Below are 14328 nucleotides of genomic sequence, written 5' to 3' on the forward strand. Positions count from 1 at the left end.
ACAGCTCCAACAACAGTGTTCAACAATTATTTCACTCATGAAAGAGATGAAATGGACCTGGCTGCTCTAATTTAAAAGTCTATGACAAAAATGTTCAAATTAAATAGAAATAAAGGGAGGCAGAGTGTCCTACCACACAGCAGAATAACACATTAGGAAAATAAATAAAAATGAAAATGAAAACTATCTTCTGAATTCACACATGAATGTACGAAAATCGGTTAAAAAGCAAACCAGCCCTAGCCCATTTTGCTTAGTGATTCGAACATTGGCTCTTGGACTAAAGAGTCGCAAGTTCAATTCTGGTCAGGAGCACATGCCTCATTTGCAGGCTCAATCCCCGCCCCGAGGGGGATGTGTGCAGGAGTCAACCAATTGATGTGTCTTTCTCTCTGTTTCTCCCTCTCCCTTCCATTCTCTCTAAAAATCAATGGAAAAAATATCCGAGGGTGAGGAGTAACAACAACAACAACAATAATGGAAACCAGATCACTCTTAGTTAATGGATTACTTATATTCTTCAAGTTGTGGTACTGGTTGTCCTTTCATTATTTTTTAAAGGTCTGCATGAATTTTTATGGACATAATTTCAAAGGCAATATTTGCTTAAAAATTCATTAAATAGACTATTAATATATTTGACTTACTTTCTAAACTAAACTTTGGCCAGAATGTTCTACTTAATAGAAGTATAAACAGATTAATCCTTAAAAATCCTTTTCTTTCAGAGTCATTTTCAAATTTGAATGAATTGTCCAAATTGAAAGAGTCCCAAACACAGATCATTTCACCTTTGTATGTGTACTAACCTTCTAAAGACCTCAAATAACATACAAAACTATTTTTTTTATAAGTATTCCTTATTTTCTAGAACTGACTTCACATTCTATTACATTTTACATCAACCCTGAAACAGAACCAACAGTACATACTTTCAATTGCCAAGTAAATTTTCCGCTCTCCTTCCTTGGGTTCCTTGCCAGGTGGGAAGTATGTTCCTCTGATTGTAATTGCAGCTTCAGAATACTCACTGATTCTCTGCAGAGCTTCCTTAGAGGTAACTTTCCACCTAGCAGTCTATAAAAGAAAGGGGCGGGGGGGGGGGGAATCACTTCATAACAGGATTTAAAAGCTCAGTGCACTGACAAAGAATAGGTTGTCTAAATCATATTATGGTCAATATTAAGATTATAATTAACACCATCATAAATTCATTTAAATCCTAACATGCCTAGAACATATTCATAAAAATGGAATTTCTATTGTTATCTCCCTTATCTAGATAAAAAGTAGCTATTAAAATGTTCATGACGCCGAAACCGGTTTGGCTCAGTGGATAGAGCGTCGGCCTGCGGACTGAAGGGTCCCGGGTTCGATTCCGGTCAAGGGCATGTACCTTGGTTGCGGGCACGTCCCCAGTGGGAGGTGTGCAGGAGGCAGCTGATCGATGTTTCTCTCTCATCGATGTTTCTAACTCTCTATCCCTCTCCCTTCCTCTCTGTAAAAAAATCAATTAAAAAAAAAAAAAATGTTCATGACACTTTGTAAAGTATATGATTTTATAACAACTATGCTGTACACCTGAAACTAATACAAAATAATATTGAATGCCCTAACCGGTGTTGCTCAGTGGATAGAGCGTTGGCCTGCGGACTGAAGGGTCCCAGGTTCGATTCTGGTCAAGGGCATGTACCTTGGTTGCGGGCACATCCCCAGTAGGGGGAGTGCAGGAGGCAGCTGATCGATGTTGCTAACTCTCTATCCCTCTCCCTTCCTCTCTGTAAAAAAAAAAAAATCAATAAAATATATTTTAAAAAAACAAAATAATATTGAATGGAAACTGTAATTTTAAAAACATTTTTAAAGTAAATGAATAAAATTCAATGTTCATGGGTTTTAAAGAAGAGGTTTTCACTCCTAAGAAGCAAAAGTTCCTACTCCATGCCCAGCTGGGGTAGCTCAGTGGTTGAGCATTGACCTATGAACCAGGAGGTCACAGTTCAATTCCTAGTGAAGGCACATGCTCAGGTTGCAAGCTCAATCCCCCCAGTATATGGGGGGTGCAGGAGATAGCTGATCAATAATTCTCATCACTGATGTTTCTATCTCTCTCTTCCTCTCCTTTCCTCTCTGAAGTCAATGAAAATATATATATTTTTAAAAAGCTCCTACTCCACAACAAAATGTTTAAGTCTGTTACTTGCCTGTGGGAAGTCATTGATCTCTAATTCTTCCTCATATCTCTTAAAAGATTCATTCTGTCCACCATCCTGTCTCTCTTCTTCTTGTTTCTCCAAAGGCACATAATTGAGCTTGGCATTGATCTTTTCAGCAAGCTGCTCTGCAATGGTTTTTGCAGACACAGTGGGAGCCAGGATGGTACCACCTCTGAGAATTGCATTGGTAGCCTGTTGCATCACATCCTGCAGTTAAAGAAGAACTACAGTCAAATCTCAATTGAGGGCAGAGACAAGATCAGGGACCCCACCAATTATTCTCTGTAAAGTCACTAACCAAAAGCATCTTTCTAATGTGAAATTTAGCCGTATATATTTTTAACTGATAGATTGATATATATCCTTTACTTTGATGAGAAAATTAAAGAACATTCAACTCTGTATTAAAAGTTCTACTGGCTCATAGCCCCGGCCAGTGTGGCTCAGTTGGTTGGAGAGTCATTCCATATAACAAAAAGGTGGTGGGTTCGATTCCCAGTCAGGACATATACCCAGGTTACAGGTTCAATCCCCAGTTGGGGCGCGTGTGGGAGGCAATCGATGTTTCTCTCTAACATCAATGTTTCTCTCTCTTCTTCTAAAAACAATAAAAAATAATTTTAAAGGTACAAAAAAATTGCATTAATAAAATAAAAATTAAAAAGTTCTACTGGATTATAGATAATTAGGTAACTCTTGATGTTAAACATAGTATATTCCTAAAATAATTTACATGCTTTGGGACTCGCAAGAATTTCCTCTGAATTAGAATCTTTGTGCCCTATCACCACTGAGATCCTCTTCTCCCCATGGTCCAACCCAATATTCAATAAATGATAGTAAATGACTTACTCAATACCTTTTAGCTTTTTAATTTGAACTTAATTTTACTATATGCTTAATCTGAACAGAACCCTTCCATGGGGTAATACCTGACTCATACCTCAAGATTTTCCAACAGTGAAAAGTTACAGCTATTTGATTTCTCTAATAAAGAGTTATTAGCAGTAATTATCCCAGAAAATTTCGGTACTGCCATCCCAGCTCTGAGGTGGCAGAGGCTTGGGGGCAGTAAATACTTCATGATACCCCACTGGCTAAACAGACTCAGAGACCAGAGGCACTGAGCCTGGTTCCATCACTAGCCTATGGCTTGGTCATCCCAGCTTAGGTGCTACAGACCTGAACCTGTATAGCCTACTAGACAGAGGGCCTGCCCTGCAGGTCCCCAAACTCTAAAAGTCTTCAAAACACACCCAGTAAAAGCAAATCAATAGAGAAAAAGAAAGTTATTTCTTTAAGATTCTGGTAAGAGCAATCAGTATAGTACTTTATAATATGCTCCATGGCTAACATGCCTAACAGTTCGGCCTTCCAGATTAGGCATTGAGACCTCAGTTAGCCCCGGCCAGCATAGCTCAGTGGTTGAGCACTGACCAATGAACCAGGGGGTCACAGTTCAATTCCTAGTCAGGGCACATTCCTGGGTTTCGGGCTCAATCCCCAGTGTGGGGTGTGCAGAAGGCAGCCAATCAATGATTCTCTCTCATCATAATTCCTAAAAAGCATTTAAATCAAAGAACTTACAGAAAGTTTTAAAACTTGGAATAAATTACTTAATACCTGAGACTCAATGCCCAAATTCTTCTGAGCATTGATTCTAAGAGCCAATCTTTTAGCAATTTCTAATTTCTCAGCATTTCCAGCAGTTGGAACAGGAACACTAGATGTTCCAGGAGCAGCCATATCCTTCACTCTCTTCTTTGAATTAAACATGCTTTCAATCTGCTCATCAATCTAAACAAAATGAAAAAAAAAAAGGTCAGCAAAAGTTGTATTAAAAATACCAATGCAGGTATATCTATAGAAACTAATAAAAAATATTTCTACCAGAAGTCTAGAATCAGTTACATTTATGTTAATTCAACCATTCAGATCAACAGGAACATATACCAGCTATTGGTTAAGAGCGACACATTTCATTTTAAAAAATCAGTTGTCTGGTGAAAAAAAAAATAGAAAACAGATACGATGCTACAAGAACCACTTATGCAGACCCTTGAGTGGTCCAGAAAATACTTCCCAGTTCAGCAAATAAGGAATGCGTGTTGTCAAGACAGAACAGCCAACATTGATGCATCTAAGATGCGCCAGCACTCAGGCCTAGAGGCCAAATATACTGCAATGAAAGAGGCTGGAAGAAGGGCAATAACCTAAGGCCAAGGGGCAATTTAAAAAAGAGAAAATGAACCCTAGCCGGTTTGGCTCAGTGGATAAAGCATCGGCTTGCTGACGGAAGGGTCCCAGGTTCCATTCCAGTCAAGGGCACATGCCGGGGTTGTGGGCTCCGTTCCCAGTAGAGGACGTGCAGGAGGCAGCCGATCAATGACTCTCTCATCACTGATGTTTCTCTCTCTCTCTCCCTCTCCCTTCCTCTCTGAAATCAATGAAAACATATTAAAAAACAAAAAAATAAAATAAAATACTGGGGGGTTGGGGGAAAGAGTCAGTGATTCTCAGGGAGAATGATACAACCATGTTCCTAAGATAAGTAAGGCTCCCAAAATTCTTCCAGACTCTTAAAATTCAATTGGATTTGCTTTAAAACCAGGTAACAGAATCAGAAACGACCAATTTATTGCTTTATTCCTTTGAGCTAAGAAAGGAAAGAAACGAAGGTAGGTTTCCCCATCAAAGCAAAACCAATGCCGAAAGCCCTGACTCTCCAGGAATCACACAATTCCTACTGTGACTGTGCAATTCTCAGATTTGCCACATCTACCTTATAAACTATTTGCAGTTCCTTTTAAAGATGCCTTTTGCCCCAAAATTATGATTAACACTGCCAACTAAAGAGATGTAAACCCCTTCATATATTCAGATTAGGCGAACAGGGTCTTATCTTCTAAATCTTAAATAAAGAGGAAATTTTGTTCAGGGTTTAAATTTAATTAGGTTAATTTAGAAAGACCTTCATTTAACAGTTTTATATTAAACAGCACATATAACATTAAAATCCAAAACAATGCATAAAATCAGAAATGGAGAATGTGTATGGTGCTAGCTGGTAGGGTTAACTTTACTTTTGACTTTATTCACTTCAGTATTGTTCTCATTTTTTACCAAAAGTATATTTTATTTCAACAGAGAAACAGGAAGAGATTTTTTTTAAATGTTCAAAGTGACAATAAAAACAACGAGGTGTAAAAACAAGGCCACAAATTCTTTAATACTCGTCCCTTCAAGAGGTGGAGCCTGTCCATGAGTGTGGGCTGGACTGTGACTTGCTTCGTAGAAGTGCTAGGGTGTGACTTCAGAGACTAGTCATAGAAGGCACTAAGTCTTCCTCTTTGCTCTCTCTAGGATCACCTGCTCTGGGAAAAGGCCTATGCCATGCTTAGGGCATGCAGGCAGAGCAGTAAAGAACGGAAACATTCTGCCAACATCAAAGTAAGGGAGCCATCTTAGAAGAAGATGGCCCTGCCTCACTGCAGCTGGGACAACTTGACTGTAGCCGCGTATGACTCTTAGCCACAACTACCTGCCTAAACTGCTCCTGATTTCCTGACCCTCGGGAACTGTGAGATAATAAATGTTTATTCTTTTAACCTACTAAGTCTTGGATTGATTTGTTACACCATTATGGATAACTAAACTCTGAATTAATTGACTTGTAAGCCAGTCTGGTATACTAGAAAGAAATGGCCTGAGGTTAATAGGAAACCTGGGTTCTGGTCCTGGCTGTACTTAACAGCCACTGTGGTCATGGACTAAATACTTTCCTGGGCCACAATTCCTCAAATGACAATAACAGATTGAATTCCTGATTTCCAAAATTGTGTTCTAAGCTAAGGTTTAATAGGGTGTGTGAAAAAATGTTATATGATCAGAGATTAAATATGTTGAAGAATTTCTGGGTTAAGCAATTTAAACAAGCTTCTTTAATTAAGGACTTATCACATCCTTTGATATGTTAATGCCACTACTAGTGGTATATACTAGGCAGATTTTCCAAAATTCTTTTATAATGAAAACATCTTCTCAGACCCCTTCATTACTTTTATGAGTGAAACATAACAGTCTGAAAAACTTGTTTTAAAAAAATCTTCTAAAGCTCAAGCTCCTGAGGGGTTAGGGTTTCAAGGAATACTCTGGGAAACCTTCATCTTGCTAAGTCCTCAGAATCCCCCTTCACTGGGTCAAAATAACTCCATACATTAAGGACATGGACTTTAAAGTAGAATGAAAGGGATATAGGTCCCAACTCATTCATTCCCATAATAGCAATATAAATCCAAAAAGATTATTTAAGCCTCAGTCTCCTCAATTATAAAATGAGAATACTTTTGAGTACTAGTTCATATGATTACTATAAAGAAGTAAATAAAATAACACCTGTAAAGCACTTGGCACAGTGCATGGCACTCAGTAGCACTCAATAAATGTTGACTGTTAATTATTAACTAGAGGCCTGGTGCATGAAATTCGTGCACTGGAGGGGGTAGGGGTCCCTCAGCCTGGCCTACGCCCTTCCACAGTCCAGGAGCCCTCAGGAGATGTCTGACTGATGGCTTAGGTCGGACATACTTAGTGCTACCATAGTGAGTCCGGCTTCTGGCTGAGAAGTGCTCCCCCTGTGGGAGCGCACTGACCACCAGGGGGCAGCTCCTGCATTGAGCAGTATCAGGCCGAAACCAGCTCTCTGACATCCTCCAAGGGGTCCTGCATTGCGAGAGGGCACAGGCCAGGCCGAGGGACCCCACCGGTGCACAATCGGGGCCAGGGAGAGACGCGAGAGGGCTCCAGGGCATGTCTGGCCCATTTCACTCAGTCCCGATCAGCCAGACCCCAGTAGCAAGCTAACCTACTGGTCCAAGCGTCTGCCCCCTAACGGTAAGTGCACATCATAGTGAGCGGTTGATGGGACTTAGCATATCATTAGCATATTACTCTTTGATTGGTTGAATGGATGACCAGAAGACTGGACACTTAGCATATTAGGTTTTTATTATATAGGATAAGGATGTTCTATAACAATTCAATTTTAAGAGATCAACATTAATACCAATATTGCTATAGATATGGGGAGCTAGGAACTCTGATAAACCACTAGTGAGTGAAAGCTATACACTTACTTTGCTATAAGAACAACCTGACAATACTTTAAGACTAGCAATTCCTTTTATACACTCATCCTCCAGACTTAATCTCTTGAATGTGCAAAAGTTAAATGTGCAAGGATGGGCATTGACGTATCCTATCTAATAAAAGAGTAATATGCAAAATTGACTGTACTTCTGCCACACCCAGAAACCACGCCCACCAGCCAATCAGGAGCGAGTATGCAAATTAACACAACCAAGATGGCTGTGGCCACGGAGCGAGCAGGAGGCTTGGGTTCCCCAGCGATGGAAGAAGCCAAGCTTTCCTCCCACCCTGGCCTGCCCTAGCCTCTGCTCAAGGCTACAAAGTTTCAATTATATAAGATAAATAAATCCCAGATACCAGGGCGTCTGCTTGGGTCGCTGGGGGGTGTGGCCGGCCTGTAAACCACCACAGGCCCCTCGCCCAGGCCACCCCACGCCCCAAGGGAACCCCCAACCTGATCCGGGACACCCTTCAGGGCAAACCAGCCGGCCCCCAGCCGTGCACCAGGCCTCTAGCCTGTCTAATAAGAGTAATATGCAAATTGCCCGTCACTCCAACATATAAGATGGCTGCCCCCATGTGGACACAAGATGGCCACCACAACATGGCCAGCAGGGGAGGGCAGTTGGGAGGGACCAGGCCTGCAAGGGAGGGCAGTTGGGGGCGATCTAGCCTGCAGGGGAGGGCAGTTAGGGGTGACCAGGCTGGAAGAGGAGGGAAGTTGGGGGCTACCGGGCCTGCAGGGAAGGGCAGTTGGGGGGTACCCAGGCCTGCAGGGGACAGCAGTTGTGCCTGCAGGAGAGGGCAGATAGGGCAATCAGGCTGGCAGGGGCGTGGTTAGGGCAGCCGTGGGCAAACTACGGCCCGCGGGCCAGATCCGGCTGTTCTATCCGGTTCTCTTGCTCTCCCCTCCGCTCCTTTACTTTGAATTTATATTAGTTCACACAAACACTCCATTCATGCTTTTGTTCCGGCCCTCTGGTCCAGTTTAAGAACCCATTGTGGCCCTCGAGTCAAAAAGTTTGCCCACCCCTGGGTTAGGGGGTGATCAGGCTGGCAGGCAGAAGCGGTTAGGGGCAATCAGGAAGGCAGGCAGGCGAGCAGTTGGGAGCCAGCAGTCCTGGATTGTGAGAGGGATGTCCCAGATTGGAGCATGTGCAGTTTGGGCTAAGGGACACACGCCCCCACCCCCGCTGCCCCGTGCACAAATTTCATGCACCGGGCCTCTAGTCTATATAATAAAAACCTAATGTGCAAATTGTCCCCTTGGGTGGCCATTCAACCGGGAGTTTGACCACTTGCTATGATGTGTGCTGACCACCAGGGGGGCGGCGTGGAACATGACAGGCATTAGCCGACCGATCGCCCCACAGACTGCAACCAGCGGCTGTGGCGACGGGGGGTGGGGCCACCGCCTGGCTCCCAGGTGCTGAGGGAGCCAAGCGGGGGGCCTGGCCCCAGATGATCGCCCCACAGGCAGAATGGTGGAGCAGGTGAGGGGGCAACATCAGGCCAAGGCAGGGTGCCAGGCGAGGCTTCAAGGCTGGGGGTGTAAGCTGGGGCTGCGAGGCTAGAGGTGTGAGCTGGGGCCTGATCCCCGAAGGCCACCCCGAGGGACCCCATCCGTGCACGATTTCGTGCACCAGGCCTCTAGTAGTATATAATAGTAAAGTACAGTATATTCCAAATAATAAATATATAGAAACAACCCATATATTAAAAATAAGGGTTTGATTCATTGAATGGTAGAACATCCATACAATAGAGTATGATGTAGCCATCAAGAATAATGTAAAAGAGCCCTGGCCACGTGGCTCAGTTGGTTAGAGCATCACCCCATACACCAAAAAGGCTGTGGATTTTATTCCCAGTCAGGGCACATGCCTGGGTTGTGGGCTCAATCCCTAATAAAGGGTGTGCAGGAGGTGGACGACTGATAGTTCTCTCTCATCATAGATGTTTCTATCTCTCCCTCTCCCTCTCCCTTCCTCTCTCTGAAATAAATAAAAACATATTTTAAAAATCAGTAAAAATATGTCCTTGGGTGAGGATTTTTAAAAAAAATAATGATGTAACAGTAAATGTACTAAAATGGGACGATTTTGATTAAGACTGTTATTGCAACAAAAGGTCTTAAAGCAGTATGATCTCATTTTTATGAAAATACATAAATACGAGCAAATGTGAATATATGTATATACATAAGAAAAGGTTGGGAAGGATACAAACCAAGGTTTCCAGTAATTAGCTATCTCAACAAGTAGGAAAAGAAAAACTGTTTTCAATGGGCAAGAAAGAGACTTAGAACAACACTTACATCAACTGCAGCATCCTCATCATCTGAATCTTGCAGACCAAGAGCCGCTTTTTGTAACTTCTTTCTCTCATTAGCCAAAGCTTGTTCTGTTTCATCAAACTTGAATCCTTTACCAGAGAACCCACTACTCTTTTTAATTATTTTCCCTTCCTTTCAAGGGGGAAAAAAAAGTTAATTTCATAGTTAAAAACTTCAATGTTAAGAAATTTACAGCAATTTAATATTGTTTAAGGTGTAGTATGACAATTTAACAAAAACACTTCATCTAGCATGTGAGAAAAAAATTAGATCTGTAGGTAAACTACTGAAAATACTAAGTTTAATCAAAAGGATTTTACTTTCACTCTTTTTCCCCCCTCTCTAGAGATAAATAAAAGTAATCCTGGGAGTGGGTGGGATGAGATTAACCAAAGAATTTATATGCATATATGCATAACCCATGGACATAGACAACAGAATAGTGTGGTGAAGGCCTAGAGTGGGGGAGGGGACAGTTCAGAAAGGGTGGGTCAATGGGAAGAAAAAGAGTACATCTGTCTTACTTTCAATAATAAACACAAAAGAAAATAATCCTTTCAAGATTCAAAAGTCCTATATTAAATATTCAAAATTTAAAACACAATAATGATTTACATAAAAATAGGAGTTAAAAAACTCACAGCTTTCTGTTGATCTTTGAAATCACTCCACAGTTTTTCTAGATCAGGAGGCACTGCAGTCCCAGACAATTCAAGAGCTTTAATGATGTCACCAGCATAGCGAGCTTGATCTTCTGTGATAAAAGTATACGCATAACCCTAATGCATAGCGAAAAGTGAAACTATTAGACACTAACAAGATGAATCCTATTTAGATCAAAGATAAAATCTAAACCACCCAATAAATTCACTTAAAACTCCATCACTAAAGTTTTAAGACCATTAAAAAAGTACTACTAAATTGTCTAATGGCTGAAAGTAAAATATCTAAGTTTAATATTCAAAAATGAAGAGCAAAACCAGGAAATTTCTAATTTCTTATGCATAAGTAGAAACACATGTGAATTTATTTTATTTTTTAAAATATTTTTACTGATTTTAGAGAGGAAGGGAGACGGAGATAGAAACATCAATGATAAGAGAATCATTGATCAGCTGCCTCCTGCACGCCCCACACTGGGAATCTAGTCTGCAACCCAAGGATGTGCCCTGACCAGGAATGGAACCTCGACCTCCTGGTTCATAGGTCCACACTCAACCACGAGCCATGCAGGCCAGGCACATGTGATTTTACATAAATGCACAATTGCATTGTCGTACATACTTAATATAGTATTTTCCTTCCCTTTGGGGCTTATGTTCCCTTTCTCTACTAGTGCACCACTCTACCCCATGTCAACTTCCTAGAATGTAGCTTCCCATATATTTAAGAGCAATAAAAGGTTTAAACCATATGTGTGTATAATCATGGTATGTTTTTATACACAAAAGCAACTTGTTTTTTAAATTTATTTTTGTAACCATCTTGCAAAAATAAAATCAACTACATCACCTCCCTAGGATATTCTAAAGCCTAAGGCACCACATGTCCCAGCAGCTTTTTGGTTCAGGCAAGAGAAAGAGTGGAGTTAAAATACAGAAATAGCAAACTCAGATTGCCATCTTCACAAAATACTTTGCCCCTCCCATTGAAACGTTACAAAATTTAAAACATGGTTTAATATTTTATTTCAGGAATATCTAATCACCAGATTTCACCCATGGTCTGTTTCTATACTGCATATGAGCTAAGAATGGTATTACATGCTTTTAAGATTGTGTACAAATGTATACACACACATACATGACAGAGACTACATGTGGCCCCAAAAGGCTACAATTTTATTTTTTAAAATATATTTTTAGCCCTAACCGGTTTGGCTCAGTGGATAGAGCGTCGACCTGCGGACTGAAGGGTCCCAGGTTCGATTCCGGTCAAGGGCATGTACCTTGGTTGCGGGCACATCCCTGGTGGGGGGTGTGCAGGAGGCAGCTGATCGATGTTTCTCTCTCATCGATGTTTCTGACTCTCTACCCCTCCCCCTTCCTCTCTGTAAAAAAATCAATAAAATATATTTATATATATATTTAGACTTCAGAGAGGGAGATAGAAACATCTATGATGAGCCCTAGCCGGTTTTGCTCAATGGTTAGTGTCGGCCTGCAAACTGAAGGGTCCCAGGTTTGATTCCGATCAAAGGCACACAGCATGTACCCCCTTCCTCGGCTGCAGGCTCAATCCCTGGCCCGGATGAAGTCACAGGAGGAGGCAACCAATCAATGTATCTCTCACATGGATGTTTCTTGTGAAGACCCACGTCCCGTGTGGTTCAAAGTTGAGGCTCTGGAAGAGGGGCCGCGTGCAAATGAAAGAGACGAGACAAGAAATAATAATTTGGAAATTGGGGGGCCAGGCGGGAGCCCAACGCAAAAGAAAGGACTCCACTTGGGCTCAGGCCTTGCCATCCTTTTATTCAATTTGGGATACACCTATAGCAATTAATTAATTAATTACATCAGGCAATTTCCAGTAACAGGCAGACTATCTTATCAGTAAGGATTTACATGACTATCTGGTGGGGAAGTTGCTTCAGCTACAACTGTCTCGACTAAACAGTGGGTGCAGAGCTCTGACCTTTGCCAGGGCTCAAGGGTCACCAGTATTCTGGGCACCTTGTCCACACCTATCTGCTAGAGAAGACAATAGGTGGCTTCCCACAGTTTCTCTCACTGTCTCTCACCCTCCCTTCCACTCTCTAAAAATCAATGGAAAAATATCCTCAGATGAGGAATAAATAAATAAATAAATAAATAAATAAATAAATAAATAAATAAAATAAACATCAATGATGAGAGATAATCACTGATCAGCTGCCTCCTACATGCCCGCTACTGGGGATCAAGCCTGCAACCCAGGCATGTGTCCTGACCAAGAATCAAACTGTGACCTCCTAATTCACTGGTCGACTGAGCCACACCAGCTAGGCTACAATTTTATTTTTTTAAGTTTTAAACATTTTAATACAATTCAAGCAAGTATGTCTGGTTCGTTTTAGTTCCTTCACTGCCAAACTAGGGGATAGGGACTGCATCAATTTCTCTGACTTCTCTATAACTGTGATGACCAAGGTATAAAGATACCTGCTGTATCAAACTTTAAACTTCACATTATCCTCATTTTTCTTGATTTTGACAGATTTGGCATCCTTTTGCCTGGCTATAAGCACGAGTCCTTGATTTCTTTAATTTTGTAAGGCATGACTACGAAGCATGGGAGAGCGCATGGCCAGCACCTTGAATTACCTCATTCCCCACACACTGCCCTACAGTGTGTGGCTACAATATTTACTACCTGGCCCTTTACATAAATGATTTCCCAAATCCACAGAAAAACTCAGGTTAAAAGAATAAATGCCATCAATTAGCTGTGTAACCTTGGACAAGTAACTTCTATGTGCCTCAACTTTTCTCATCTATTAAATAGGATAGTATTATTCACCTCAAAGGGAAGTTGTGATGATGAAATGACAAACATAAAGCACTTCTGTGCCTGGCACTTAATCAGTACTCCATATATACAACCTATTACTATTAACGTTATTATTGCTTCAGTATGCAGAAATGACTAGGGTTGGAATATCAACCATATCACCATCAATGTTTCCAACAGCAAAATATTCTCCTTCAAAAAGAATGTATTAAACAACGAACAAGCAAACAAACAAAAACTAACAAGCAAAAAGAATGAAGTAGACCTGTATACTTACTGGAATACCTGAGTCAAAGAAGCAAGTGATATGTATGTGCATTGGTGGAGGGGACAAGAACAGGGGTGATAGGTACGGGTTTGAGTATATTTTATGATCCCACATATTTAAAAAAAAGCAATGAAGGATTCTAAACCATATACATGGATGTACATAGAAACTTTAGGAAGGTAAAAAATCCTAAAAGGGGACACAAATGGTTAACACCATCTAACTATAGAGAATAGCTTGGTATCTGGTAATTTCCAAAATAAGTAGACATGTGTAATTTTAACAATACTTAGACATACATATGCATGTGATGAACACCTCAACTATTCCTCACACTTTGATGATTAAGGATTTTTCCCCCTTTTTTAATTAAAAAAAAAAAAGTTTTAGTTGATTTTTAGACAGAGGAGGAAGGGAGAGGGAGAGAGAGATATCTATGTTAGAGTGGAATATCGACCACAAGGGATCAAGCCCGAAACCCAGGCATGTGTCCTGGCGGACTGAACCGGAAAGAGACATGCCCAACCGAGCCACACTGGCCAGGCTGATGGAGGATTTTTAAATGTTCCCGTAACACTGATTACTTACTCCTTAAAACAGTAAAGAAACACTTAGATTTTAATATAATAAAAATCAACTTAAAATTTTTTTTTACTTTGTTGCCTGCTCTTCCAGTTCGTCCTGCTCTGTGTACATAATCTTCATAATGGTTGGGGCAGCTGTAATTTACTACAAGAATCAGATGTTTCACATCTAAACCTCGGGCAGCAACAGAAGTGGCCACAAGAAGTTTGCAGGTCCCATTCTTAAAGTCATTTATGATGCTATCTCTGTCATATTGATCAATACCTGCAAGTAAATGACACATAAGA

The 14328-nt window shown here is 41.0% G+C and overlaps 1 protein-coding gene and 1 pseudogene across 4 annotated transcripts in view; both read right to left on the reverse strand.

Moving 5' to 3' along the window:
- DDX46 (DEAD-box helicase 46) overlaps positions 1 to 14328 on the reverse strand; it is a 54901-nt gene that overhangs the window by 6394 nt on the left and 34179 nt on the right. For 2 of the 3 annotated variants that reach the window (XM_080673742.1, XM_080673741.1), the window contains exons 16-21: positions 14112 to 14305; positions 10341 to 10478; positions 9682 to 9831; positions 3840 to 4013; positions 2205 to 2423; positions 933 to 1077 (exon numbers count right to left, since the gene is read on the reverse strand). In XM_080673742.1, the coding sequence (XP_080529868.1) occupies positions 933 to 1077; positions 2205 to 2423; positions 3840 to 4013; positions 9682 to 9831; positions 10341 to 10478; positions 14112 to 14305 (1020 nt within the window). Of the gene's footprint in view, positions 1 to 932; positions 1078 to 2204; positions 2424 to 3832; positions 4014 to 9681; positions 9832 to 10340; positions 10479 to 14111; positions 14306 to 14328 lie in introns of all 3 variants that reach the window. The other variant, XR_013960876.1, reaches the window with a different exon arrangement.
- Positions 12701 to 12957, reverse strand: LOC308250565 (large ribosomal subunit protein eL38-like; annotated as a pseudogene). Its single transcript has one exon. The product of its transcript is annotated as a large ribosomal subunit protein eL38-like (transcript).

Source organism: Plecotus auritus (genome assembly GCF_963455305.1).
Source record: "Plecotus auritus genome assembly, chromosome: 6".
In the NCBI taxonomy this organism is placed as follows: Eukaryota; Metazoa; Chordata; class Mammalia; order Chiroptera; family Vespertilionidae; genus Plecotus; species Plecotus auritus.